Source organism: Drosophila grimshawi, unplaced genomic scaffold (genome assembly GCF_018153295.1).
Source record: "Drosophila grimshawi isolate 15287-2541.00 unplaced genomic scaffold, ASM1815329v1 contig_1367, whole genome shotgun sequence".
In the NCBI taxonomy this organism is placed as follows: Eukaryota; Metazoa; Arthropoda; class Insecta; order Diptera; family Drosophilidae; genus Drosophila; species Drosophila grimshawi.
This window is the reverse complement of record NW_025062889.1, coordinates 7194248-7220023: the sequence shown is the minus strand read 5'-3', so window position 1 is coordinate 7220023 and position 25776 is coordinate 7194248. Positions and strand designations below refer to the sequence as shown.

At 41.2% G+C, this 25776-nt stretch overlaps 7 protein-coding genes across 12 annotated transcripts in view; 4 read left to right on the top strand and 3 right to left on the bottom strand.

Moving 5' to 3' along the window:
• The window catches only part of LOC6561214 (exostosin-1), a 64658-nt gene extending 62310 nt beyond the window's left edge, over window positions 1-2348 (top strand). Inside the window, exons 6-10 of the mRNA XM_001985956.2 lie at window positions 685-788; window positions 913-1063; window positions 1307-1633; window positions 1716-2032; window positions 2143-2348. Coding sequence (XP_001985992.1) covers window positions 685-788; window positions 913-1063; window positions 1307-1633; window positions 1716-2032; window positions 2143-2251 — 1008 coding nt within the window. The 3' untranslated portion in view covers window positions 2252-2348. The remainder of the gene's footprint in view (window positions 1-684; window positions 789-912; window positions 1064-1306; window positions 1634-1715; window positions 2033-2142) is intronic.
• Window positions 2349-10777: 8429 nt separating this feature from the next.
• On the top strand, window positions 10778-13076 carry LOC6561213 (carboxylesterase 1C). The gene is made up of 3 exons (XM_032734390.1): window positions 10778-10904; window positions 10974-11066; window positions 11209-13076. The coding sequence occupies exons 1-3, from the start codon at window positions 10800-10802 to the stop codon at window positions 13060-13062; spliced, it is 2052 nt and encodes a 683-aa protein (XP_032590281.1). The 5' UTR covers window positions 10778-10799; the 3' UTR covers window positions 13063-13076.
• A 670-nt stretch (window positions 13077-13746) lies between these two features.
• LOC6561222 (DNA-directed RNA polymerase I subunit RPA1) lies at window positions 13747-19360 on the top strand. The gene is given in 11 exon segments (XM_001985953.2): window positions 13747-14125; window positions 14183-14549; window positions 14607-15981; window positions 16044-16058; window positions 16060-16538; window positions 16606-16891; window positions 16954-17881; window positions 17946-18150; window positions 18214-18343; window positions 18404-18503; window positions 18563-19360. Coding segments are annotated over 11 exon segments (4956 nt in total). The 5' UTR covers window positions 13747-13782; the 3' UTR covers window positions 19291-19360.
• Window positions 19361-19475: 115 nt separating this feature from the next.
• On the top strand, window positions 19476-20144 carry LOC6560188 (biogenesis of lysosome-related organelles complex 1 subunit 1). Its single transcript, XM_001985952.3, has 2 exons — window positions 19476-19644; window positions 19699-20144. The coding sequence occupies exons 1-2, from the start codon at window positions 19511-19513 to the stop codon at window positions 20003-20005; spliced, it is 441 nt and encodes a 146-aa protein (XP_001985988.2). The 5' UTR covers window positions 19476-19510; the 3' UTR covers window positions 20006-20144.
• A 5-nt stretch (window positions 20145-20149) lies between these two features.
• Window positions 20150-22276, bottom strand: LOC6559723 (transformer-2 sex-determining protein-like). Of its 4 annotated transcripts, none has more exons than XM_032735480.1 (8): window positions 22233-22276; window positions 22091-22161; window positions 21951-22013; window positions 21360-21513; window positions 21165-21299; window positions 20739-20914; window positions 20532-20680; window positions 20150-20471 (listed from the first exon to the last, which is right to left on the bottom strand). In XM_032735480.1, the coding sequence occupies exons 1-8, from the start codon at window positions 22233-22235 to the stop codon at window positions 20446-20448; spliced, it is 777 nt and encodes a 258-aa protein (XP_032591371.1). In that variant the 5' UTR covers window positions 22236-22276; the 3' UTR covers window positions 20150-20445. The 4 variants fall into 4 exon arrangements, with proteins under 4 accessions (XP_032591371.1, XP_032591372.1, XP_032591374.1 ...); XM_032735481.1 differs by having other exon boundaries at window positions 21165-21293; window positions 22233-22275; XM_032735483.1 differs by lacking the exons at window positions 21951-22013; window positions 22091-22161; window positions 22233-22276 and adding an exon at window positions 21743-21846 and having other exon boundaries at window positions 21165-21293.
• Window positions 22277-22435: 159 nt separating this feature from the next.
• Window positions 22436-23395, bottom strand: LOC116805136 (transformer-2 sex-determining protein-like). The gene is made up of 5 exons (XM_043216388.1): window positions 23388-23395; window positions 23130-23280; window positions 22941-23069; window positions 22701-22876; window positions 22436-22630 (listed from the first exon to the last, which is right to left on the bottom strand). Coding segments are annotated over exons 1-5 (615 nt in total). The 5' UTR covers window positions 23390-23395; the 3' UTR covers window positions 22436-22473.
• A 172-nt stretch (window positions 23396-23567) lies between these two features.
• LOC6559722 lies at window positions 23568-25721 on the bottom strand. 3 transcript variants are annotated; one of them, XM_032735488.1, is made up of 2 exons: window positions 25520-25714; window positions 23568-24290 (listed from the first exon to the last, which is right to left on the bottom strand). In XM_032735488.1, exons 1-2 carry the CDS (start codon window positions 25530-25532, stop codon window positions 23785-23787), a joined length of 519 nt encoding a protein of 172 aa, XP_032591379.1. In that variant the 5' UTR covers window positions 25533-25714; the 3' UTR covers window positions 23568-23784. The 3 variants fall into 3 exon arrangements, with proteins under 3 accessions (XP_032591379.1, XP_032591378.1, XP_001985986.1); XM_032735487.1 differs by lacking the exon at window positions 25520-25714 and adding an exon at window positions 24381-24584; XM_001985950.2 differs by lacking the exon at window positions 23568-24290 and adding an exon at window positions 24884-25422 and having other exon boundaries at window positions 25520-25721.
• Window positions 25722-25776: the final 55 nt, after the last annotated feature.

The following is a 25776-nucleotide window of genomic DNA, read 5'->3' as shown; positions in this document are numbered from 1 at the left end:
GTCTCGCTTGATGTGCATAGCTAAATTAGCGTGGCATACTTTTAAGGCGTTATATATGCACAAACATACACACATAATTCTCACTTTGAGCGACAAATTAATGGGCGTTAATGACACGCGTTGCTGCTGGGTGAGCACAAACACACAGCGAACTCCCAGCTGCTGTGTTTAGCACTTGTGTGAGAGGGAGACACAGACAGACAGACAGACAGACAGACAGAGAGAGAGAGAGAGAGAGAGAGAGAGGGGGTTGAGGTATCGTTGGGACTTTAGTTCCCCGCGTGGCTTCCCTGCCACTGCGGAAGTTGCGGCTAGCGGTTTTCCTCTGGGGAGTTGTTTGGCTCCCAGCTGCGTGGAGCGGAAAATTAGGCAACAGCTTGGCGGCCTTTTGAATTAATGCACATTGAATGACTGCCACACTGGCAGACCGACAGACAGACGGAAAGAGAAACAGACAGATGGACAGACAGACAGACTGACTGACTGGCTGACTGACTGACAGATAGACTGACAGACAGACAGACAGCTTAAGCGGCTGGCGTCGAGTGCCATTGAAAACGCAATTTGGCCGACCAATTGAAGTGCAGAAACCGTTCATTAAGCAATCAATTGGCAATCGCCTTGCCACTTGAGTTCCCTTTTGGTGGTATTAAACAACCGTTTGATTTTCTCCTCTTTTCACAGATAATTCGCGAACGACTGCCCGATTATCCGGTAAGGAGCAACCTCATCTGGAACTCATCGCCGGGCGCCCTCCTCACGCTTCCCACATTTGCGGATAGTTCTAGGTAAGAGTCAGGCATTTATACAGGCACAGTAGAGTTGGCGTGCCTAATTAAATTTACATTCGATGCCATTTTGGGCGCATTGAAGTGTTTTGCCATTAACCTAATTGCCTGTGGCCCGTTTCAGATTTATGCCCTTTCTACTCAATGCGATGGGTATGGAGCCGCGTCACAACTACACGGCCGTTATCTATGTGCAAATTGGCGCCGCTCTTGGCCCCAATGCGGCCCTCTACAAACTAGTCAGGACCATAACGAAGAGCCAATTTGTGGATAGAGTAAGTATCCAAATTGCAATTGTCCAATTGCTACACATGCAATGTGATAGATTACCTCTTCCACCCCCCTCCCCCCACACTCAAAGAATACAAAAGTCCAATCAATAGTGCAGGCAAAGCCGAAGCATTTAATGTACTATTCGATGTGTAAAATGCCTCAACTCTTTATGGACTAAATATTTAAAAAGATGGGAATGTTCTCTGGTCCATTTCTGATATTTATTTCTTGAACTGTTCAAACAGATACTCGTTCTGTGGGCCGCTGATCGACCGTTGCCACTTAAGAAACGGTGGCCGCCCACATTTCACATACCGCTGCATGTTATAGCCTTGGGCGGTAGTTCGCGTGGAGCGGCCACGCCCACGGTACAGACAGGTGCGGAGGCGAGGCCAAGCATATCACAGAGATTCCTGCCCTACGATGAGATACAGACAGATGCAGTGCTGTCGCTCGACGAGGATGCCATACTCAATACGGATGAACTGGACTTTGCCTACACGGTCTGGCGTGACTTTCCAGAACGCATTGTTGGCTATCCGGCCCGAGCACATTTCTGGGATGATTCCAAGGTGAGACAAGACCCAAGCTTTGTCTATGTGTGTAATTTGTGGCTTATTGTTGTTGTTGTTGCTGTTGTTAATCACTTTACAGAATGCCTGGGGTTATACGTCCAAGTGGACAAACTACTATTCGATTGTGCTGACGGGTGCGGCGTTTTACCACCGCTACTACAATTACTTGTACACCAATTGGCTGTCGTTGCTGCTATTAAAGACTGTACAGCAGTCCTCCAACTGTGAGGACATCCTAATGAATCTGCTGGTCTCGCACGTGACCAGAAAACCGCCGATCAAAGTGACGCAGCGCAAGGGTTACAAGGATCGGGAGACGGGACGCTCACCATGGAATGATCCCGATCATTTCATACAGCGTCAGAGCTGTCTCAACACATTCGCCGCGGTCTTTGGGTGAGTACAAATCTGTGCTATCAGAACTATATATATTAATATATACAGACTATAGTTGAACATGGCCTAATTCTCTTCTTCTTCTTCTGTTTTTGATTGTGTATTTACAGTTACATGCCGCTTATACGTTCCAATTTGCGCATGGATCCCATGTTGTATCGCGATCCAGTCTCCAATCTGCGCAAAAAGTATCGCCAGATCGAGTTGGTTGGCAGCTAGCGATATGTGCAGATCGGTAATAGCTACAAGCGTTAAGTGTACTGAGATTCCCCTACCGCACACCCACACACACACACACACACACACACACAGCAGTCCATATATATATATATATATATATATATGTATATATATATACATCCACACATAAATACACAGAGACTTCATAAGCTGCTGTTTATTGACGCTGCTAAGCGCCGCAAACTATGTTAATTATTATTAGTAGAAGAAATTAGTTAGGATTTATGAAGCGTATATATGTATATGTATATGTATGTAACTAAATAGCATTCGGCATATATATATATATATATATAGATATGCATGTAGTTATATACAGACACACACCAGATTTGTATATGTATATAGACGGACTCTGATTAGGCTTAATTAAGTTATCCTCCCTGCCGTGGGAGCAGAAAGTGCGAGCGGAATGCCATTTTTGCTAATTTTAAATTAGCCCAGCAAATTTTCAATATACGATATATATATATATGTATATGTATATAAATATATATATATACATAAGTAGCCGATTTTGTACTGTGTAAAAGCGACGCGTTTGATTTTTGTATGTGTAAATGTTTTTTGTATGTATGTAATTGTAATTGTTGTAACTCAATTGATATGATATACTGAAAGGATACGATATATGTATGTATGTGTAAGTAATATATATCCTTATGTGTATATGTATGTATAGTTAGATAGTGTTTTTATTGATATATGTATGTGTGTCTGTAGCCATTTCTTATGTTGCATACTAATGGAAAATGATTGGGCTTAAGCTTGCAAAGATATTCCTTATCGATTATAATTATTATTATTATTATTATTAAAAATGAAAACTGTGGCCATTATTTCGTAAAAACGACAAACAAATATAAACAGCTACAAGTGAACGAAACTCTTCAGCCATGCCACAACGTGCACAAAAAAACAACAAACTCAAGAAACAAAAGTTGTCTTCGGCGTGAGGCCGAAGAATATCCTTGCAGACACTGGCTGAACAATGTAAATCCATTTTGTGCTGGATATTTCCGTAAAGGGAACAATGCCATTCCGATTGTTCCATAAAGATACCATTCAAAAATAATAATAGTCAACACTTTTATCAAACACTTTAGTCAATTGTAATGCCGCTGCGAGGGTATTTAAGAAATAGTTGTAAATGTCTTCATTTCATTCGTATCTGTGTATTCCTAATTAATGCTTAATATTTTATTTCTAGACTCTTATATTAAATGTGCAATTTCCATTTTACAGTAACAGTTCAAGAGTGCATATTTTAATATAGAAATTGTATATCGGCTTTAGCTTTAGCTTTTAATGCGGCCATTTAATATACATATGTATATATATATATATATATATATATATTGTAGCAATCAATTAAATATTATAAATATGCAATTCTATTAGTTATACGCTCGCATATCAAATGCATACATATGAGAGTTTTCTTACTTTTTTACATTTAGTTTTAATTAACAATAGATATGTGTACAAAGAAATCTATACATATTTTTACAGAAATATACACAAAACATATAAAATATAATATCAATAATTTTGTTTTATTTTCATGGAAATTTATTATTATGTTTTCCTCTTTTGGTGATTGTTTTTAGTTTGTTTTTCCTTAAGATTTCTTTACTTACAAAAGTGCATAGGGCAATAAGAGTAGAAAACACGAAATACATACGTAAAATGTAAAATGTAGCAATAATGTTTAGCCTAAACATATCAGATATGAGTTGCTGCCAAAGAAGTCAACATAAAAGTGAAGGAGTAGACAGAGAGAGATATAGAGAGATAGACAGAGAGCGAGAGAGAGAGAAACACTTCCTAACTCAGTGCATCTCTGAGGAGCATTGCCTCAACTCTGGACTGCCATGCAAATTGTTTAGCATTTATCATTGGAAATGTTTATCAGCAATACATATACAAATATAAATACACACACACATACACACACACACACACACACACACACACGAATGCAATATGCTAAATATGTATGTAAATGGAAAAATATCTGACAGGCGGAAGGACGAACGAGACGAGAGAGACGAGGGATAGATACGAATGCAATGAATTCGCCCTATCAGGATCAGAATGCACATAAATCAAATATTTCAAATATTTTCTGCGTTTACTGTTAAATAATAATCAAAAATTCCAGGCTGAGGACATGACACAGACAGACACACACACACACACACACACATACACACACACATGTCTACAATACAACCAATACAAGAAAAACTGGAACAAGCAATACATAGAAAATAACATATAGCTCTATTCAGAAACCAAACAAGAAATTTTTGTACAGTGAGTTTACTTTTTTGTATCTGTGTGTAAAATATTTGTATTATACTCGTATTTTGTGCATTTGTATTTGACACAAACAAGAAACAGACTATGCCACTTTTTATACAAATTTGACTAACAACAAAAATATAACAAAAAAAAAACACAAAAAAAAACTAAAGACGTACAATTGACCAACAACAAAACCAAATCTACAATCTTACACAACAGTGCACATTAATTTAATTAATTGATATTGACAAGCCAAAACAAAAAAAAACACGATACGAAAATAAAATCAAAAACTATGTGCAACACATTTCGCCTGTCCCCCAACCACTAATCACAAATAATAAATGAATATTATATATGCAGCTAACAGAAAATGTTAATCAACCATTAACAACAAAAAAATAAAATAAAATAAAATATAAACAAAATTAAATGCGAAATATAAATGTTGTGATACGATTGACATAGTAAATACTACCAACAGCAGCAAAATATATAGTATATGATAGTATGATCGTATATATAGATTTATGCATTTCAATTTATTGCGTTTGCATTTTTAAGATAATTGAGCATAATCAATTAGTTTGCCACATTTAACAGATGAGGGCCACGCCGACCTGCAAAATGCATTTCAATTTATTATTATTTTCCTCCTCTTTTTTGTTTGCTCATCGTGCTCGTTACGATGCACTGAAATTGAATCATCATCTGATTTAAAAGAAAAAACATTAATAAATATACATTTATACAAAAATGAGCATGTGAATAGGTTCAGTCAGCAGCTAAAAGTTCAAAATTAGTATTTGAAGTCGGGACTAAATTAAACACAAAATATATATATATAAATATAGTTAATTCTAAATTATGACTTTAAGTTAACTGAAGTTGCACAAATTTTTTTTTAGTCTATGAATATATTATGATTTATAATGAATATTTCAAAACAAAAAGCGGAGAGAGAGAGCGAGGCTTAAAAGCAGACAATAAGACCTGAGCCTATAGAAATATGTACCAGCAATTTCGTTAGAAAAGCCCCTCTACCCAAAAAAATAAGAACAATCCTTATGTATAAGTTAGATACAGCAGAATTCCCGAATTGGTGTTGAACCTATTCACTTGGCCATTTATTGTACTTTCAATTGAGTTCTGTGTGCATAACATGTTTTTGTCACTTTTAAAAATTGATTTAATTACATTTTTGTAATTTTATATAGACATAAATGCGACTGCAATTTGAGGTGTGAAATTGAATGGAAAAGTACGCCCAAGAGCATGCAACGCTTTTAATTTGATTTTTTAACAAATGAACTTTTGTACATAAATATATATAAACAGTTGATAAATACATACAGTACTTCAGCTGCTACACAATGAAATAATTCAAGTAAATGTGCTTAAGTTATTGCATAGTAAAAATTGTTAAAGCTTAAGGCAATAATACAGAGAAAAGGGTTCCAAGACAAAAGAAAAGAGAGAGCCACATTAACAACAAACGGAGAAGCATAAAAAAAATGTAAATTACATAAATGAAAATTTCAATCTAGTAAGCATACTATATATATAAAAAAAAAAATGTAGTAAAAATTATTATATTATTGAACAGCAGCTCGCGCCGAATCAGCAAACGAAAACAAAAATAAAACAACAACAAATGTGATTTTTGAATAAAAATTAAATGAAATGAGAGACTTGCAAACTGTTTTTTTCTTTTCATTTATTACCTAACCAGCTAATGTAGTTTCTATTAACAAGTCGCTGGCACACTCAACACCTTGGTAAAACTTTGCAAAACGAATTAGCAAAGTTTTTAGCAAGCAGCAGGGAACATGTCGCTGTCCTCTCCCGAAAATAGTTTTCCAACCAGGTGAGTTTCTTCCAGGATGCGCATGTAATCACATGTATACACATGTAGGCATACACACAAATATAGATCTAAAACTTTTAGCCAGCAATTTCTTCACTTGCAAATTAATAAATTGCATTTCTGCGGCTTTGCCTCACAAAAGCGCCCGCCTAAAAGCATGCAATGAAATTTCGCGGTTATTGCACACACTTGCTTCGCAAATAAGGAGTTCATAGTTTGCGGAGGAAGCCAGTCTCGAACGGGGGTACATTGGTAAGTGCATTTAATTACATTACATATAATTATGCTCATATAGAAATCAGCATATCACTTTGTAAAGTGAATAAGTTGGGTAAATTTAACAGTAATTAATACAGAAAGAACAACGTGTTGCTTTGAGAGGGACTACCAACAAGCTTAAACATTTTTCATTTATTAAATAAGTGCATAATAAGTTTGTTACCCAATTTGTATACTCTGATACCGAGAAGTGCGCATATCTTACGCAGTTTTGTAAGCTAGAGTCACCAAATTTTGAAAGCTATTTCGAGTAACTACCTCAAGAGATCGATAAAAATCGAATGGTACCACAAACTGTCGTTTGTTGAACTTACTGCAGAAAAAGCCCACGGGTAATTGAAGTCTCCCTGACTCTGGACATTAGTTACTGCTCCTAGTACACGCCAGTCGATGACATGTTGCAACTTGGCAACTTGGGTACAAGCTGACAATCATTATCGGGTCTAATTGAAGTCCTCTGCGAGCATATTTGTAAACTGATTGACACCCATCTCGTAGCTCTGCTCTCCAGTAGCCTAGCGGTTGTTTGTTGTGCTTGCTATTCCAAATTATTATGTCCCACAAATGAGTAGATGGTTTCAGTCCCAATTTCCAGCTAAAGCTGCTTAAGCATCTTTGCTCACAGTCACACAAGCGACCTCTGTCGGTCACTTCTGTGCGCCTGCTTGGATGCTGTTGACATTGTCAAGGACATGCTGCATATGTTCAGTTTTTATGTCGCCACTTTTTGTCAGCTCTTGTGGCAGACAGAAACGCCTAACAAAAGCGCTGAAGAAGTGGCTTTTACAACTATTTCCCTTGTACCCATCCCGTTAACTTTCCCCCTTTCCAGCAGATAGACCAACGAAAATGCGGTTCTCCTTTGTGCTCAGTTCTTTTTTTAGTCAAATTTTTTAGCATTAATTAGAAACGAGCGCGTGTTAAACATGCAGTGTGCAGCATTCAGCTGCATGCCCCTTGCACCACGCCCATCTAAATAATGCTTGAGTGCAAGTCGTGTGGTTAGTTGCATCAACAAAATGCCTTCCACATTGTTTGTCTACTGCGCCGTTAAATTAGGCTTAAGCCAAAAACAACAACAACAAATGAAACAAAAACTACAACAACAACAGCCTTGTACAATGTTTTGTTAGATATTTTTGGGCAAATTGCTGGCACAGTTGTTGTTCTAGCCTAATTACATAATTATGCTGCGCGCTGTTGTTCCACGAAACAACTTAATGCACTTATTCAATGTTGCTGTTAGCGAGTGTTTTTGTGGTTGTTATTATTGTAAATTGAGTTAAGTTACACTTTTGCACATGGGAATTATTATTCTAATTTATTGGGTAAATATGAAATGAAGATAATTAACAATAAAACTTTAGGTTAAATAATTGATTACAAAATTCAGGCAAATGCATATAACTATAAAATGTAAACATTTTAAACTCAAAGTAAATGAAATAAAATAGTAAATATTTAATATTTAATATAAAAGAGAACAAATCAGAAAGTAATATGTCCAGTTTCAAGGTTACGAAGACTATTTTGTTTAGTTTCTATACAAGTATCTGGGGCATTCCCCCAGCGCTGTCGCATTGAATTCCGAACTTTTATGAACCGGGCAACCACAACTTAAATTGTTTCGAAGTGCTGACAAATTGTTGGCAAAGCCAGCATTAAGAATTTCCTTGTGTAAAATCCACAATGGTTACACTTTAGTGAGTTGCAAATATGCTGAAACAAAAACCAAAAAGTAGATAAAATCTAAAAGCACAAGCACACAAATAATTCAATGCATTGTTTGAAAAATATATATCGAAATTAAATTACGAGTATACAAGAGCTCAGTCATCCAAACAAACAACTCCATTTACATCATCTACCCCTTTCCCTGCATTCCTCCTTCTCCATCTGCTGTGTTTGGAAACTTTTGGTAATTTTAATATAATAGCAGCAATGTCTACACACTGCCAGCAACAATTGGATTTTATTGAAGTTAAATTTTATAAAGAATTTTCCAATATTGTCCTCTGGCAATATGTAAACAATCAGTTCAGTCCCAAAGAATTGATATTACAACAAAACTAGAACAGCTCTAACAAAATGCAACCAGTAGTTATTATTGCCCTCCGAGTGTTCAGATGTCAATTTTGCAATGATTGTTCTTATGGTTATTGTTGTTGTTGTTATTGTTGTTGTTCTCTTGTAGCTGACAAAAATGTTTCAATTGTAGCTTCGAATATTTGCATTGGTTTTTGGCCAGCACATTTTTAGTTTTCCACTTTGGCAATAAGTGCTTTAAGGGCTTGGCCAACTTTGTGTCACAGGTTTTTGTGCTGAACATTTATTGAAAACATTGCGGGACCCAAGCCAAATGTCAAAACAATGTGCAACAACGATCAACAGCTTAGTTCGACAGCTAAATGGCCAAAAACGAAATGAACAATTTGACAGCTTAATTTGTTTTGGCCTACTTGCTGGCTTGTGGCCCGAATCTGTTGCAAATGGTAAAGCACCAACTATTTAGATGAGAGATAATCTGAATGTGTGTCTGTGTATTTAAGTGGAAATATGGCAGTTTGTAATACAGTTTATTGTAGCATAAATCAACCTTTTTTCGAACATACGAATAGTTTAAGTTTTAAGCCGTAGCCAACTACGAAATATACCATTTCATATGGTAATTTAACTCTCGATATTATATTTACGGCCGATTCTAATTGGCTTATACCCCTACAACACACTCACAAAGAGAAATTGACCCATTAACCAAACTAGGCTGCTATCGCTATTTACAATAATCAAAGCGCAAATCCAAACTGGCATAAATTGATTAAGTTGCCACAGAGCACAAGCAAAATGGATGGAAAGAGAGAAAATAGTTCCGGCCAAATGGCATTTTAATCGTGTGTTTTGTAGCCCCATAATTAACACAAAAATTCGCTTCCTCCTCTGCTGAGCTTGTTGATTTTCACGCAGCAGCATCAACAGTACCAAATTACTCTTGAAACTAATTAAAATGCATAAATGAGCGTGTGCGCTAATAAAACTGCTAGTCTCTATGACAACATAGATGTTAATTATGAGCATTGCGAACTCCGATCTCCCAACTCTAGCCACAGCCATTCACCGGAACTGCGCTTCGTCTAACAGAGCCAGCAAAATCCAAAAAAAAAGAGCAACACGTAAAAACAACCACCGAGGTAAACTGTTCTACTCGCATTGGCCCGGAATTGAACCAAATATTATGGTACATTATCTGCTGTGGGCCAAAAGCTGCGACAGTTCCATTTAACAGGACGGAAGACAGTCAGACGGACAGAGACAGTCGCAGGCTGTGAAGCGTACAAATATTTACATTCTCCAACAGCAGCAGCAAAATCAAAACTCAATAATAAAAAAAGTCAACAAAGAAGATCGAGGGCAACAACAAAAGTTGCTTTTAGTAGATAGGAGTAAAATAAGTATAGTTCTATTGATTCCAAACATTTTCAGCAACCCTCTGCTATAGATTTACTATAACATACTCCATAATGAACGCATGGAACAATTGACGCTGTTTCTGGGTTCAAAGTTATGGGTTCAGGTCCAGTCTTCTGCGTAAAGCGCGAACACAACGTATGTACAAATGTATGTATATATGTATGTATATATGTATGTATGTATGTATGTGTTGAAACATGTAAACATACTTGCACCACAACCAACAACAATCCACCCTGCTGGTTGTTTAATGTTTTCGGTGTCGCTGGCGTTTTGATCTCTAATGAATGCATGAATGATTCCTGCGCGCACACAACACAAAAACAGCAACAGCATTAACAATAATGACACCACAAAACAATTGAAATAATTCTAGCAGAAACTTTTAGCCAACATTTTCATCAACGGGCTCATTTCTTTTTTTTTTTTAGTTTTCGTGCCAGCGTCCAGAAGTCCAGAAGTCTACTAGCTGAAAAACTGCAGCGGAAAAAGTTTAAAAAAAAACCCAATATATACATTTAATTCATATAAATAAAAATACAAACAATAACTAATAAATGCAGCTTCAGGTGTTAGCAAGTGAAAAGCGGCCAATAGACGAAAATGTTTGTACTCATTAACTGGCTAGGGGTATTCACTTGGCTCAGCATCCACGGCTGCTGGGCCCAACAAACGCATATCAAACTGGAAGAGGGTGATCTAATAGGCGTAGGTCTTATCAAAAAATATATATAAGAGATTCTTGTACCATTTCAAACTTATTCTTCTATTTTTCAGCTTAAGATCTTTCCGGATGGAGCACGAAGCGCAGTCTACGCTTTCCTGGGCATACCCTATGCACAGCCGCCACTGGGTCCACTGCGATTTGCGGTAAGCTAAAAGAATGAAAGCTGACAACATTATTTCTAAAACATATTGTTATATTTATAATTTACCATCATCATCCAAGGGTATCTAGAAAGAGAGTTTTAATATTAAAATTCCTTTTCAAACTCAATCTCTTTCGTTTTAGCCTGCCAAACCGCACAATGGCTGGAACCGGACGCTGCAGGCAACGACGATGCAACCGATTTGCCCACAGCTCTCGAATACCATTTATGATGAGACCGTCGATGGCAGCATTTTGCGAGCAACTTCTAGCAAAGAGGATTGTCTGTATCTGAACATCTGGACGCCGGAGACGGGCTTACGTTATGGTCAACTGCCAATGCTGGTCATAATTAGCGGCGAAGATTTCGCCTACGACTGGCCACGCAATCGCATCAATGGTCTGGACTTTGCCGCTGCCGAGGGCATCATTGTGGTCAGCGTGCAATATCGCAGCAATATCTATGGCTGGCTGGGACTGGGCCAGGATCATCGCCAGCTGCCGGGAAATTATGGATTGAGTGACATTCAATTGGCGTTGTATTGGCTGCAACGCAATGCGCCCAGTTTCGGTGGCAATGCGGATCAGGTGACGCTACTGGGTCATGGAAGTGGTGCCATCCTAGCGCTGGCCATGGCACTGCAGCCGGATGGAGATGCGACGACATTTAAGCAAGTCATATTGATGTCACCCGGTCCTGTGCTGTACGCCTTGGGTGCTGGTCATCAAGAGCGTATTATGGCCACGGGTCGAATGCTCGTCCATAAGCTGGGCTGTCAGTTCGAGGAGCAACAGCATCGACAACTGTTGAGTTGCCTACGCCGCAAGAGCACCGACGACTTGTTGCGTGCCTACGAAAGTGTCTACAATCATGGCAATGGCAGTATGCAGCTGGGTGTCCAACTGCGTGGTCAGCTGGAGCAGCTCTTAGTGAATGCTTCACTGCCGCCACTTCTGCTGGGCATTGGCTCCAATGAGGGCGCCTTTCTGCAGGATTACTGGCTGGACGTGGCACGCGATGGACATGTGCCGTTACATGGCTATATTAATAGCACTCTGTTGCCGAATGTGTTGCGTTTCATGCAGCTGGAGGCGGGAGCCAGTGAGGCACAATTGGCCGCTATCCGTTGGCGTTATTTCGGCGAGGATTCGTCAGTCAGTCGACTGCTGTGGGGCATGCAACGTCTGCTGTCCGAGTCGCTGTACGAGACACCCTTCCTGCGTCTGCTGCAGCTGCTCAATGGCAGCCTCAGCTATGCCTATGTCTTTGACCAGTCGCTAACACATTCGATGGACATGCGTGGCAGACAGAATCTCTTTGGTGGTGCCTCGCATAGCTCGGACTTACCGTTGCTGCTCGGTCCGAGCTTATTTCAGCAGATTTCAAGGCGTCGCTTCAGTGCCGAGGAGGAGAAACTGTGCCGCAAGCTACGTAGCTCCTTTGCCAGCTTTGTGAAGGGCGGTAATCCCACGCCGGGACGCATCTACGATGGCTGGCAACCGTACACCGCTCAGCGCCCCTTCATCTACAGTCTGGGTGAGGCGCTGGCCACCAAGACCCTGGAGCTGCCATCAGGCTCGGATGAGGCGCAAATTGAACAACTGCTGGGCGGTAAACAGCAGACAGAACTTGGCACAGATCGCAGCTTGTCTAGGATAAATCGCCACGATAGTTATAGACAGAATGGACAATCGTATGTGGCCAGCAATCAGTTGGATTCCGGCTACGGCAATCATCTGCGACGTGTTTTTGGCTTCTGGCGGGTGCTCTTACCCACGGCTCAGGATGCAGAGCTACGCGAGGCGGGCGCTGGTTATGATGGCGGAGTCGTGGGTCAGCGTGTTAGATTGATGGAGGCCAATGCGGATGCGGCACGTTATCGCCAGGGCTTCTACGCGATGCTCGGCTTAGTGTGCCTGCTGCTTGCTTGCCTGGGTTTGTGCGTCTATTTGTTGCGACGTGAGATGCCGCATAGTCGACACAGTTCATCATTATGACAAAAGTGGTTTCGTTGGACGACCATCTTTCGAGGCAGCGCCGATACGGGCCACGTGTCCAATGTCGAGTCCTGGCGCAAAGGTGGTCGTACAGCGAAACGTGACAGAGAAAGAGACCGAGAGACAGCCGCAGCAGCGGAAGGAGGAGGAGCAGGTGGTAACCAGCGTTTGCGACGTCCAAGACAATTGCAGCCGTACGATGAACAACCAGCAGTGGGTAGCAGCAAGGCTGCAAACACTCTCCGAGGAGCCCGAACTGGAAATGGAACGGGAACGGGAGCAAGAGATGGCTGTGGTGATGGAGCAACAGCCGTTGGAGATGAGGCAATTGTTGCGGAACACCTGGACGCTGTCCGCAACAAATACGAACAAAATGTGGCTTTTAAAAACTGGCAATACCAGTTGACTTGTGATAAGTTCTAAGCATAACCAAAGCATAATCCAAATGAAGTTGTATTTACACATTTCTTCTTATTAATTAAACAGGACAAATTGTTTCAAATTTGAAAAAAATCGCGCCTTTATTGTATTGTGACCAACCCTGTTTGTTTCTGCTTCTTCGATACAAGTTATCGATGTATCGCGAAATATGCATATATATCGATGTTATCGGTTCAGTCACCGATACTTTCGCAGTTCTCTTTAAATACACGTGCTGCACGCTGTTGATTTGAGGCGGACAATTATTTCCATTAAAAATATAAATAAAATCGCTGTAAAATGGGCTCGAGAAGAGCACCGGACGTGCATATGTTTCCCTCGGACCTGGAGTTCGCCGTGTTCTCACCCGAGGAGATACGCAAACTGAGTGTGGTGAAAATAATAACCGGCCTCACATTCGATGCCTTGGGACACCCAATTCCCGGTGGTTTATATGACATACGCCTGGGCTCCTATGGCCGCTGCATGGATCCATGCGGCACATGCTTGAGGATGCAAGATTGTCCCGGTCACATGGGTCGCATTGAGCTGGGCTCACTTGTATACAATCCATTCTTCATCAAAATGGTGCAGCGTTTACTCTGCATCTTCTGTCTGCACTGCTTCAAGCTGCAGATGAAGGGTGAGTATTTGAGCAGTCTGTCGATTCATCTTATTAATTGAAAAACCAATTCTAAAGATCATGAGAGCGAGATTATCATGCTGCAGCTGCGACTGATTGATGCTGGTTATATTATTGAGGCGCAGGAGTTGGAGCTGTTTAAATCGGAGATCGCCTGCCAGAACACCGAGGAGCTCGTGAAGCTGGACAACGGCGATTCTGTGCATCCACGCATTGCAGCAATCAGCGAATTGCTTGCAAAGAATGAGAACAATGCCACCAATATGACCAAGACAAGCTGTTCTCTACGCACAGCCATCACGCATGCTGCACTGCAGCGTGCCTCCAGCAAGAAATGTCGGCACTGCAATAAGTCTATGCGCTTTGTGCGATACTTGCATCGTCGTCTCGTCTACTATGTGACCATAGCCGATATGAAAGAGAGGTGAGTGACCTACACAAATCCATTTCCATTTCACTTTAAAACCGAGTCTTTTGCCAGGCTGGGCGATGTGCCCGATAATACTGGCCAGAACAAGGTGATATTCGCCGATGAGGCGCAACGCTATCTGCGCAAAATTTATGAGCACTATCCACAGCTGCTGAAACTATTGGTGCCCGTGCTCAGCCTGAACAGCGATGCCAGCGGCAGCAACAGCAACAGCGACTACTCGCCCGTGGATATATTCTTTATGGACACAATACCAGTGACACCGCCGCGTGCGCGTCCAATGAACGTCATTAACGACATGATGAAGGGGAATCCGCAGACAGATATCTATGTGAACATCATTGAGAATAACAATGTACTCAATGTGGTACTGAAGTTCATGAAGGGTCAGCAGGAAAATCTAAGTGAGCAGGCCAGGGCTGCCTACCAAAATATGCGTGGCAGCAACAGCCACGAGAAGCTCTATAATGCCTGGCTGTCGCTGCAGAGTTCCGTGGATGTGCTGCTCGACGTGAACATGTCGCGCGACATCAAATCCGCAGAGGGCCTCAAGCAGGTGCTCGAGAAGAAAGACGGTCTCATCCGCAAGCATATGATGGGCAAACGTGTGAATTACGCGGCGCGCACAGTCATCACACCCGATCCCAATATCGACGTGGATGAGATTGGAATACCCGATATATTTGCCCGAAAATTATCGTATCCGGTGCCTGTAACCGAATGGAATGTCGTCGAGTTGCGCAAAATGGTCATGAATGGACCGGATGTGCATCCTGGTGCCAATTACATACAGGACAGCAAGGGATCGACCACATTTATACCCGCGGACAATGTGGCCAAGCGAGCCAGCATGGCCAAACTGTTACTATCAAATCCCAAGGACGGTGTCAAGATCGTACATCGTCATGTCCTGAATGGCGATGTCCTGCTGCTTAACCGTCAGCCGTCGCTGCATAAGCCCTCTATTATGGCGCACAAGGCGCGCATTTTGCACGGCGAGAAAACCTTTCGGCTGCACTATTCCAATTGCAAGGCTTATAACGCCGATTTTGACGGTGACGAAATGAACGCGCATTATCCGCAAAGCGAGGTGGCACGTGCCGAGGCCTACAATCTGGTCAATGTAGCCAGTAACTATTTGGTGCCCAAGGACGGCACTCCGCTGGGTGGGCTTATCCAGGATCAAGTTATTTCGGGTGTCAAGCTCTCCATACGTGGTCGCTTCTTCAGTCGCGAGGACTACCAACAGTTGGTCTTCCAGGGTCTGTCGCATCTCAAAGGCGATGTCAAATTACTGCCACCGTCAATTATAAAACCAGTCACGTTGTGGTCGGGAAAGCAGGTGCTCTCCACCATAATCATTAATTTGATACCAGAGGGCTACGAGCGCATCAATTTGGATTCCTTTGCCAAAATTGGCGGCAAGGTAAGCAACGACCTAGATATGCAAAGATTCGATTCAGTTTCTAAGGCAATTAATTCTTTCAGAACTGGAATGTGGCCCAAGTCACGCACTCCGCTGTGCGGCACGTCGCCGCTGGAACAGGAATTGAGCGAGAGTCAGGTGCAGATACGTAAGGGTGAGCTGCTGGTGGGCGTGCTGGATAAGCAACAGTATGGCGCCACCACATTTGGTCTGATCCATTGCATGTATGAGTTGTATGGCGGCGATGTGTCCACTCGCCTGCTGACCGCCTTCACCAAGGTTTTCACATTCTTCCTGCAACTCGAAGGCTTTACGCTGGGCGTCCAGGATATTTTGGTCAGTGATGTGGCGGATCGCAAGCGCCGCAATATCATTGATGAATGTCGCGATGCGGGCAACAGTGCTGTTGCCGCTGCCCTCGAATTGGACGATGTGCCGCCGCACGATGTGTTGGCCGAGCAAATGGAGGCTGCCTACGTCAAGGATTCAAAGTTTCGTGTTTTGCTCGATCGCAAATACAAATCGCTGCTCGACGGCTACACAAATGACATTAACAAGTGAGTTTAATGATAATCCCCGGAAGGTATTTCAATTAAATGTGATTTGTTTATCATCGTCATATAGAACGTGCTTGCCAGGCGGTCTGATCAGCAAGTTCCCATCGAATAATCTGCAACTGATGGTGCTATCTGGCGCTAAAGGTTCCATGGTTAACACCATGCAAATCTCCTGTCTGCTCGGCCAAATTGAGCTAGAAGGAAAGCGACCGCCGTTGATGATATCGGGAAAATCTCTTCCCAGCTTTACCTCTTTTGAGACATCGCCCAAGTCGGGCGGTTTTATTGATGGACGTTTCATGACGGGCATACAGCCGCAGGATTTCTTCTTCCATTGCATGGCTGGCCGTGAAGTAAGCACATAAATTCCGAATGCAATCTCAAAATACTAATTTATCTTTGTTTCATGCGTCAGGGTCTCATCGATACAGCTGTAAAGACATCCCGATCCGGTTATCTGCAGCGATGTTTGATCAAGCACTTGGAGGGATTGAGTGTGCACTACGATCTGACTGTGCGCGACAGTGACAACAGCGTGGTGCAATTTCTCTACGGCGAGGATGGCCTGGACATACTCAAGTCCAAGTTCTTTAATGGCAAATTCTGCGCTGATTTTCTTGCACAAAATGTAAAAGCTGTTTTGCGCCCCAGCCAGCTGCAGCTAATGAAGGACGAGGAGTGCCTGGCAAAGGTGAAACGACACGAGAAACACATACGCAGCTGGCAGAAGAAACAGCCCAACAAATTACGTGCCGCTTTTACCCACTTCTCGGAGGAGCTACGTAACGAAGTGGAGGTCAAGCGACCCAATGAAGTTAATGCCAAGACGGGTCGCCGACGCTTCGACGAGGGTCTAATTAAGCTGTGGAAAAAGGCTGATGCCGAGGACAAGGCACTGTATCGCAAGAAATATGCACGCTGTCCCGATCCCACCGTGGCCGTATACAAGCAGGATAATTACTATGGAGCCGTTTCGGAGCGCACACGCCAACTGATAGATGAATATGCGTTGAAGAATCCGTCGCAGAAGAAAATCATCGCTGACATTATGCACATGAAGAGCATCAAGGCACTCGCCTCGCCGGGCGAACCGGTGGGTCTTATTGCAGCCCAGTCGATTGGTGAACCATCCACCCAGATGACACTGAACACCTTCCATTTTGCGGGTCGTGGTGAAATGAACGTCACCCTGGGTATACCACGTCTGCGTGAAATTCTCATGCTGGCCTCGTCGAACATCAAGACGCCATCGATGGATATACCCATCAAACCGGGACAGCAGCACAACGCAGAAAAGTTGCGCATTTCCCTCAATTGTGTAACACTCGCCAGCCTGCTGGAATGTAAGTTGTTATCCTACTATACACACAATTGGCTATCTGTAATTGCTTCTCTTTGCCAAATTAGCCGTGCACATCAGCACCAGTTTAACATTGGAGCCGGAACGCGCCTATGTGTATGACTTGATGTTCAAGTTCCTGCCGCGTGAGATATACAAGGAGGATTATAGTGTGCGACCAAAGCGCATTATCAAATACATGCATCAGACGTTCTTCAAGCAGCTCATACGCGCTATTGTCAAGGTGTCCAGTGCCAAGAAGACTTCCAAAATGTATTTAATTTAATGGACATTCTCAAAAACCCTAAACTAACCAGTAAATTTATCTACCTGCAGCATTGTGGTCGATGACAAAAAGGAGGGCGGCAACAAGCAGGACGAGGACAATGATCAGGAGATAGATGCTGCTGATGACATGGCCACACAAAGAGTAGCAGAAAATGAAGACGACTCGTCAGATGAGGGCGTAAGTTGAATATGTCAAAGTAAAAATATATAATTCGAAGACATCATTCATCTTCAATAGGGTGACGATGACGCTACTGGCATTAAGCTGAAGCAACGCAAAACCGATGAGAATGACTATGACGATCCCGAAGATGTTGAGGAAATTATAGATGCTAATGGTAAGTTATCCAAACATCAAAAGTAAATACCCAAAACTCATAAGAACTGCACTTTACAGACGACGAGGATGAGAATGAAGAAGAGGACGCCGATGGCAATGAACAGGCGAACGAAGACAATGCCGAGGTGGACGATAAGTCTGTGGAAAAGCTGCTCAGCAATCAAATGGTTAACGATTATACCTATGACAAGGAGCATCATCTGTGGTGCCGAGTAACACTCAATCTGAGTGTGCGCTACCAGAAACCCGATCTTACATCCATCATACGCGAACTGGCCGCCAAGAGCATTGTGCATCAGGTGCCTCATATCAAACGCGCCATCATCTACAAGGGCAACGGTGACGAGCAGCTGCTGAAAACGGATGGCATCAATATTGGTGAAATGTTCCAGCACAACAAGATCCTGGATCTGAATCGATTGTACTCCAACGATATACATGCGATAGCACGCACCTACGGCATCGAGGCTGCCGCCCAGGTGATTGTCAAGGAAGTGAGCAATGTCTTCAAGGTCTATGGCATTACCGTGGACCGACGCCACTTGTCTCTGATCGCCGACTACATGACCTTTGATGGCACCTTCCAGCCACTGTCGCGCAAGGGCATGGAGCATTCCTCTTCGCCACTGCAGCAAATGTCCTTTGAGTCCAGTTTGCAGTTTTTGCGCAACGCAGCCGGTTTTGGACGTCCCGATCAGCTTAATTCGCCATCGAGTCGGCTGATGGTTGGCCTCCCGGTGCGCAATGGCACTGGTGCATTTGAATTGTTAACCAAAATGTGTTAGTTACCCATTAAACTCAATTTGTTTTACCAATAAATAACTGATTTGCACAGTTGCAAACACCTTAAAAGTATCGATAATCTGTACTGCACTGAATTGTGGTCTATCGATAGATTGAGCCACATCTGATATTCTATATTTATGCTGAAGGCCATCTCTAGTTGTCAGCCGAATTGTATTGTTTGTAAAGTAATTTTGTTGTAAAAGAAAAAAAACAGGTGCGATGTTAAGCTCAATGGTTAAGGATCATCATGCCAAACAATCAAAGCGAAAACAAGAGCAAGAAATTCGTCGCAAAGAGGCAATTGAAGCCTCAAACGAACTTACTCAATCACTGGTCGATCATCTAAATGTGGGGTAAGGTGAAGTAGATGATGTGTGTATATTTCGACTGTATAAATTGTAACTTAGTGTGGCGCAAGCATATTTAAATCAGAAGCGTTTGGATGCGGAAGCCAAACAATTGCACGTGGGTGCCACCAACTTTGCCAAACAAACGCACCAGTGGCTGCAGCTGATTGACAACTTCAGCAGTGCCCTAAAAGAACTGGGAGATGTGGAGAATTGGGCGCGCAGCATCGAAGGGGATATGCAGGTAATACAGCAGAGCCTGGAGCTGGCCTATAAGACGTCGCGTGCAACACAGGCTGCAACAGGCGCAGCAGCAGCAACGACGGCGACGACGACAACAGCAACAGCAGCTGTCAATCCAAATTAAATGCATGAAGTGTTCATGTCTGCTAGCTATATAAGTTAAATAGAACTAAAAATTTCTTATATAAACCTATACATAAACAACATAAATATATTATATGTGCTAAATTGGTTGTGTCAGAGCCCACAACTAAAACGTTCAACTGGATTAGTTTTGTTAGTATATTTTGAATCGATTTATGCCGTTTCTTTTAAAATACATATCACAAATTGTGTTACGCGCCATTGGATGGATAAAGGATGAGACGCGAAATCCACATCGGTTGCTTTCTTGATGGCTACACTACATTTTACAAAAATGCACGAGGGGTGCAACATAAACGATATTGGTGAATTAATTATCGACTAAAACTAGGTGCTGCTTGTTTATACTAGCACTGCCTAATATACAGGGAATTGTAAAACAAAAAGAAATCAGTCTATACCCTCGTGTGCAGAAGCATATTAATAATGCGATGAGTAGCGAGATGCTGCAAGGATAAACAACAATGATCAATTATAATGGATGAACAATACAATTTTAAACTTACGCTTGCGTGGTGAGCGTGAACGGGAATAGCTGCGAGAGCGACTGCAGCTGCGATCGTAGCGTTGACGACTGCGATAATTGCGGCGCTTCGATTCGTTTGGTGACACAGATGACGAATCACGGCGGTTGCGGCGACGTGAACGGGACTCACTGCAACATTTTTTTTAAAAACATTAAACTGCTTATATTTTTTCTTAATAGTACCAACCGTGAAGGGCGTCCCATGTATACACCCGGCGTGGGTGTGTGTGGGCGCTGTGTTATAGAGTAATCGACGCGAATGCGACGGCCATCAACATCCATGCCAGTGCAGGCATCCTTGGCAACGCGTGCATCCCCGATATTCTCATAGTAAATGAAGCAAAAGCCGCGAGAGCGATGAGTCTACAAGGATGGTAAATAATAGTGAATACAGAATATGGAGTGAATTCAAAATATATGTTTATGTTACAGCAAGCCTTTAGTGAATTGCTAGTGATTCGCATAGCAAACACTCATTATTGCTGCATTTAAATAGAAATACTGTTTGCCAAAACGCCAGACACGCAACTCAGCAGAAGCTCAAGTCCAAATTGCACGCTGACCAAATATTAATGGCACAATTTTGGCAATTAAGTTGAATCCCCCCACTTACATGAGCATCGATGACCATTTGGATGCGTTCGATGGGTCCGAATTTATTGAACAATTCGCGCACCTTGAGCTGGGTGGTCTTGGTGTGCAGGCCAAAAACACCAATGCAGCGACTAGCTTGTGGATTATCCTGTGACTAAACAAATTAATAGCTGCTTCTAAATTGTTGTTTAACTGTCAATTCGCCGCTACTTACGCGTACTTGACGCATGCGATAATCACGGGACAAGCGGCGGTTGGAATTGTGACGACGCGCAGGCGGCGACTCTGATCCAGAGAAAGAGCGTCGGCGTTGCGAAAAACCGGACTTGGACTTGGGATGACGGCTGCTATAGACCTCCACGTCAGACCTTGAAATGGGAATATGCAGTAAAGATTTTCAGTTGGTTTTGTTGTTGGCTGTCTGTGCTTCATTTGATGTTAAAATTGTGTGAATCGGTTTTTCGACATTTGAGTGATTGAATTGAGCTGCTATGAAATTTGCTTTGCATTTTCACTACGCTAGACTGTGATTGCATTTCAAAAATAAATTTGCCTGTTTTTTGATTTGAATTATTATTATTTCACTTTAGTTCTTACATTTTTCCAGTTTGGTATGTATATAAATATATATATATATACAAATATTTTTAAGACCGAAGAATAGAACCTTCTCGCTTCGAAAGCTAAATCAAAATGATGAATTCCTTATGACAGTTGAATGACACCGAAAATTGTTGGCCTGCTAGATTGACAAACAACGTCAAGCTCTACTCGATACCAGTTCAGTTCCAGATTTGATACTCACCGACGCTGACGGGAACGAGCACTGTCCGAGGACTCTGTTGCTGGAGAGTACGGACTAGCAGAGCTGCAAAGTGCTTACAATGTTTCAGTGTGTCCAAACTATATTTGTATATATATATATATATATAAAGTTAAGTATACCTGCGGCTAAATTTTTGTGTATTACTGCGCTGTAAATGTAAATATTTTCTTGCGTTGGCAAACCCAGAGGTCTGCGGACATGAAGATTAAATCGTGTTAAGCAAACTTTCAAACCGTTTCCTTTAGGTACGGTTACACTTACCATTGTATTGGGTGCACTTATTGCCAAACTTTAGCACACTTGATGCAATTTGGTTTTTATTTTGCTTCAAAACTACTGTCAAAAAGTAAAGCACGCAGAATTACTTAGGGCTGCAAAAGCATTAGCATCGATAGTTATACCAATCAATTTAATCAATTCGATATATCGGCTCCAGCGATAGTTTATTTAAATGTTTTAAGAGCTAGGTTTTGATTTTACATTTATTTTTACCAACATCGCTCTATGCGTGTAGAAATGAATGCTTGTTGGAATTTCGACCATTTGGGGAACGATATTGTCGCTTTGAATAGGAATGCTCTGTTGAGTGGTATTTGTTGTTTGGAGACCAATGTATCATTTCTCTCTTGTGAACCTTCCGTTCCCGAGTGATTTCAAAGCTGTAAGAGTGATAGTCGGGAACTCTCTATCATATACGATTTAAGAATATTGAACTGCAAAGATACGAACTATGAAGGTCGTCCCCTGTACACACCAGGTGTAGGGGAGTGGGCACGCTGGCTAATGGAATAATCAGCACGAATGCTATGACCGTCAATCACCATTCCCTTGCAGGCTTCCTTGGCTCTCCGTGCATCACTGAGATTCTTAAAGTAAATAAAGCAAAAACCGCGCGAGATTCGTGTCTGTAATTTAGGACATACTAAGTTACTAAGTCCAAATTGAAACCTTCTTTGAAACTGGAATTACCTGTAGAAAGTTTACCGTTTGGATGCGTTCGATGCGTCCGAACTTGCTAAACACTTTGTGTAACTTGTCCTCCGATGTAAAGCTGTCCAGGCCAAAGATGCCCAAGCAACGACAGGGCTGAGCTTGACCCTGTAAGAGTCAAGACTTAATTCCATCATTAGAAATTATTTTAATTTTGTCGCGTCTTACACGTGACGACCATTGGTGATTGGGCGACTTGTGACTTGAATAACGACGAGACGATGGAGTTGGGGAACTGCTGCTTGAGCTGCGGCGGTGACGTTTCCAACCGGATTTTGTGTAGTTTTGCCAATTGCTATAATATTGCTTATAGTATGACCTTAAATGGGAATCGGTCAGAATCAAAACTCATAAGTTGCTCTTGTACACAAATTAGGGCTATGGAATTTTTGCTGAAACAGATGAAACAATTATGGTTTGGCTTACATTTTATATATTTATGTATTCTTAACAAAACCGGAGACTGCAAAAATAAAATAAGGATGTCAAATTACAGTCTAACGTCAAAACGTGATTGAATTACTGTTATCGTTTTATATAAAGATATCGAACTCTAGAGAAAAAGTTATTTATTTTTATATTTTATTTATATGTTTTAATTATTATATTTTATATAATATTTATAGCTATCCTGAAACAAAACAAGGTGTACAAAAAATGTAAATGTAATGTAATAAATCTATTATCATCTAAGTATAGGGCAAATACTCTTGACTGAACCATTGTCTCATTAAAATCACGGACAATCTCGGAGAGAGCGAGTCCGGATCATTGGCGTGCAGTTATTGTTATTAATTTCTATATTTCACTCTTGTCTGAAATATTACAGGAATTTTATATACAATATATAATTAGTTATCCAAGCTGATTCACAATACATATACGGATATCCTAAGTGTTTCCTACAAACATACTCGAAGATCAATCTTCGCTCCTTATTGTACACTTCGGTAACATTCTTTATCACCTTGTCGTCGTTGAAGGAGCTATTTCGTGGAGCTTCAATCAGCTTTTCCTTCACATACAATTTCTTATTGGCGAAATGGGTTTTTAGCCTTTCGCGCAGACCAAAACCGCTGAAGACCCGCTTCCGAAATATTTCACGCATATTCTTCTTGCCATATTTTTTGAATATACGGTCCAATGTTTCGTCGACTTCATTCTGTTTGCAATAATACATATACCACAGTTTGCGATCTGGTTGCCGCACATCGGTAAGACTCAGCACTCCGAACATATCGATAACGGAGGGATCGTATTCAATATTTGGTGGCATATAAAACAATTTCTGTAAATGCTTTACGAATCTATCATCGAAACTCATATTGTCTGCAACAAAAGAGAAACTTTATTTTTTTAATATTTTGTTCACAACATAAAATAAATATACATATATAGATTTGTTGTGCGTAAATTTACCTTCTGACGTCATTTTGTATAAATATCTGTTTGTTTGATAAATATAACTTCTTCTTAAAGTTACGTTAAGTAAATACTGATAGAAAATTGTGTTACATACGTCCTGTTTATATATGAAATGGTGCTTATTTCACCAAGTATGAAAGCCGTACAAAACTTTAACTGTGTTATTAATTCACAATAATATGTAAGCTCGAAAGTTGTTTGTGCTTGAGCATCGATACTTATCCGGCCGCAGCGTTGCCAGATCTTGTTTCTCAACAGTTGACAACACAACGTATATCCTCCCCATAGGTACCCTTAAACAAAACATGGCGTACAAAAATGTAACTAGCATGTAATTTTAAATAGGGAAGAAAATTGAAAGTAGTATTGCATAGGAATAGAGCAAGCAGTATTAACTGACCCATTGTCTCATTAAATTCACAATCTCAACGAGAGCGAGTTGGGAGATCCCCCCGATCATTGGTGTGGAGTTATTGAAAAGTCGATCAAATATGAATTATTTTGTATAATTCATTCTTGTCTTAAATATCACAATAATTTTATATACAATTTATAATTAGTTATCTAAGCTGAATTACATTTTAAAAAGTATACGGGCAGTCAAAGTGTTTCCTACAAACATACTCGAAGAGCAATCTTCGCTCCTCATCGTACAATTCGGTAACATGCTTTATCACCTTGTCGTCGTTGAAGGAGCTATTTCTTGGGGCTTCAATCAGTTTTTCTTTCACATACAATTTCTTATTGGCGAAATGGGCTTTTACTCTTTCGCGCAGACCAACACCGCTGAAGGTGCGCTTCCGAAATATTTCACGCATATTCTTCTTGCCATATTTTTTGAATATACGGTCCAAGGTTTCGTCGACTTCAGTCTGTTTGCAGTGATACAAATACCACAATTTGCGATCTGGTTGCCGCACATCGGTTAGACTCAGCACTCCAAATATCTCGACAACGGAGGGATCGTATTCGTAATTTGGAGGAACGTAGAACAATTTATGCAAATACTTTTCGAATTTATCATCGAAACTCATGTCTGCAACAAAAGAGAAACTTTGTATTTTTAATATTTTGTTCACAACACAAAGTAAATATACATATTAAATGTATAGATTTGTTGTGGTTAAATTTACCTTCTGACGTCATTTTTTACAATTAGTGTTTTGTTTGATTAATACAACTTCTTCTTACAGTGACGTGAAGTAAATACTGATAGAAAACAGTGTTAGCTTCTGTTTATATATGAAATTGTGCTTATTTCACCATGTATGAAAGCCGTGCAAAATCTTTAACTGTGTTGTTAATTTCACAATATGTTCGCTCGAAAGCTGTTTGTGCTTGAGTATCGATACTTAACCAGCTGCAACGTTGCCAGATCTTTTTTTCTTAA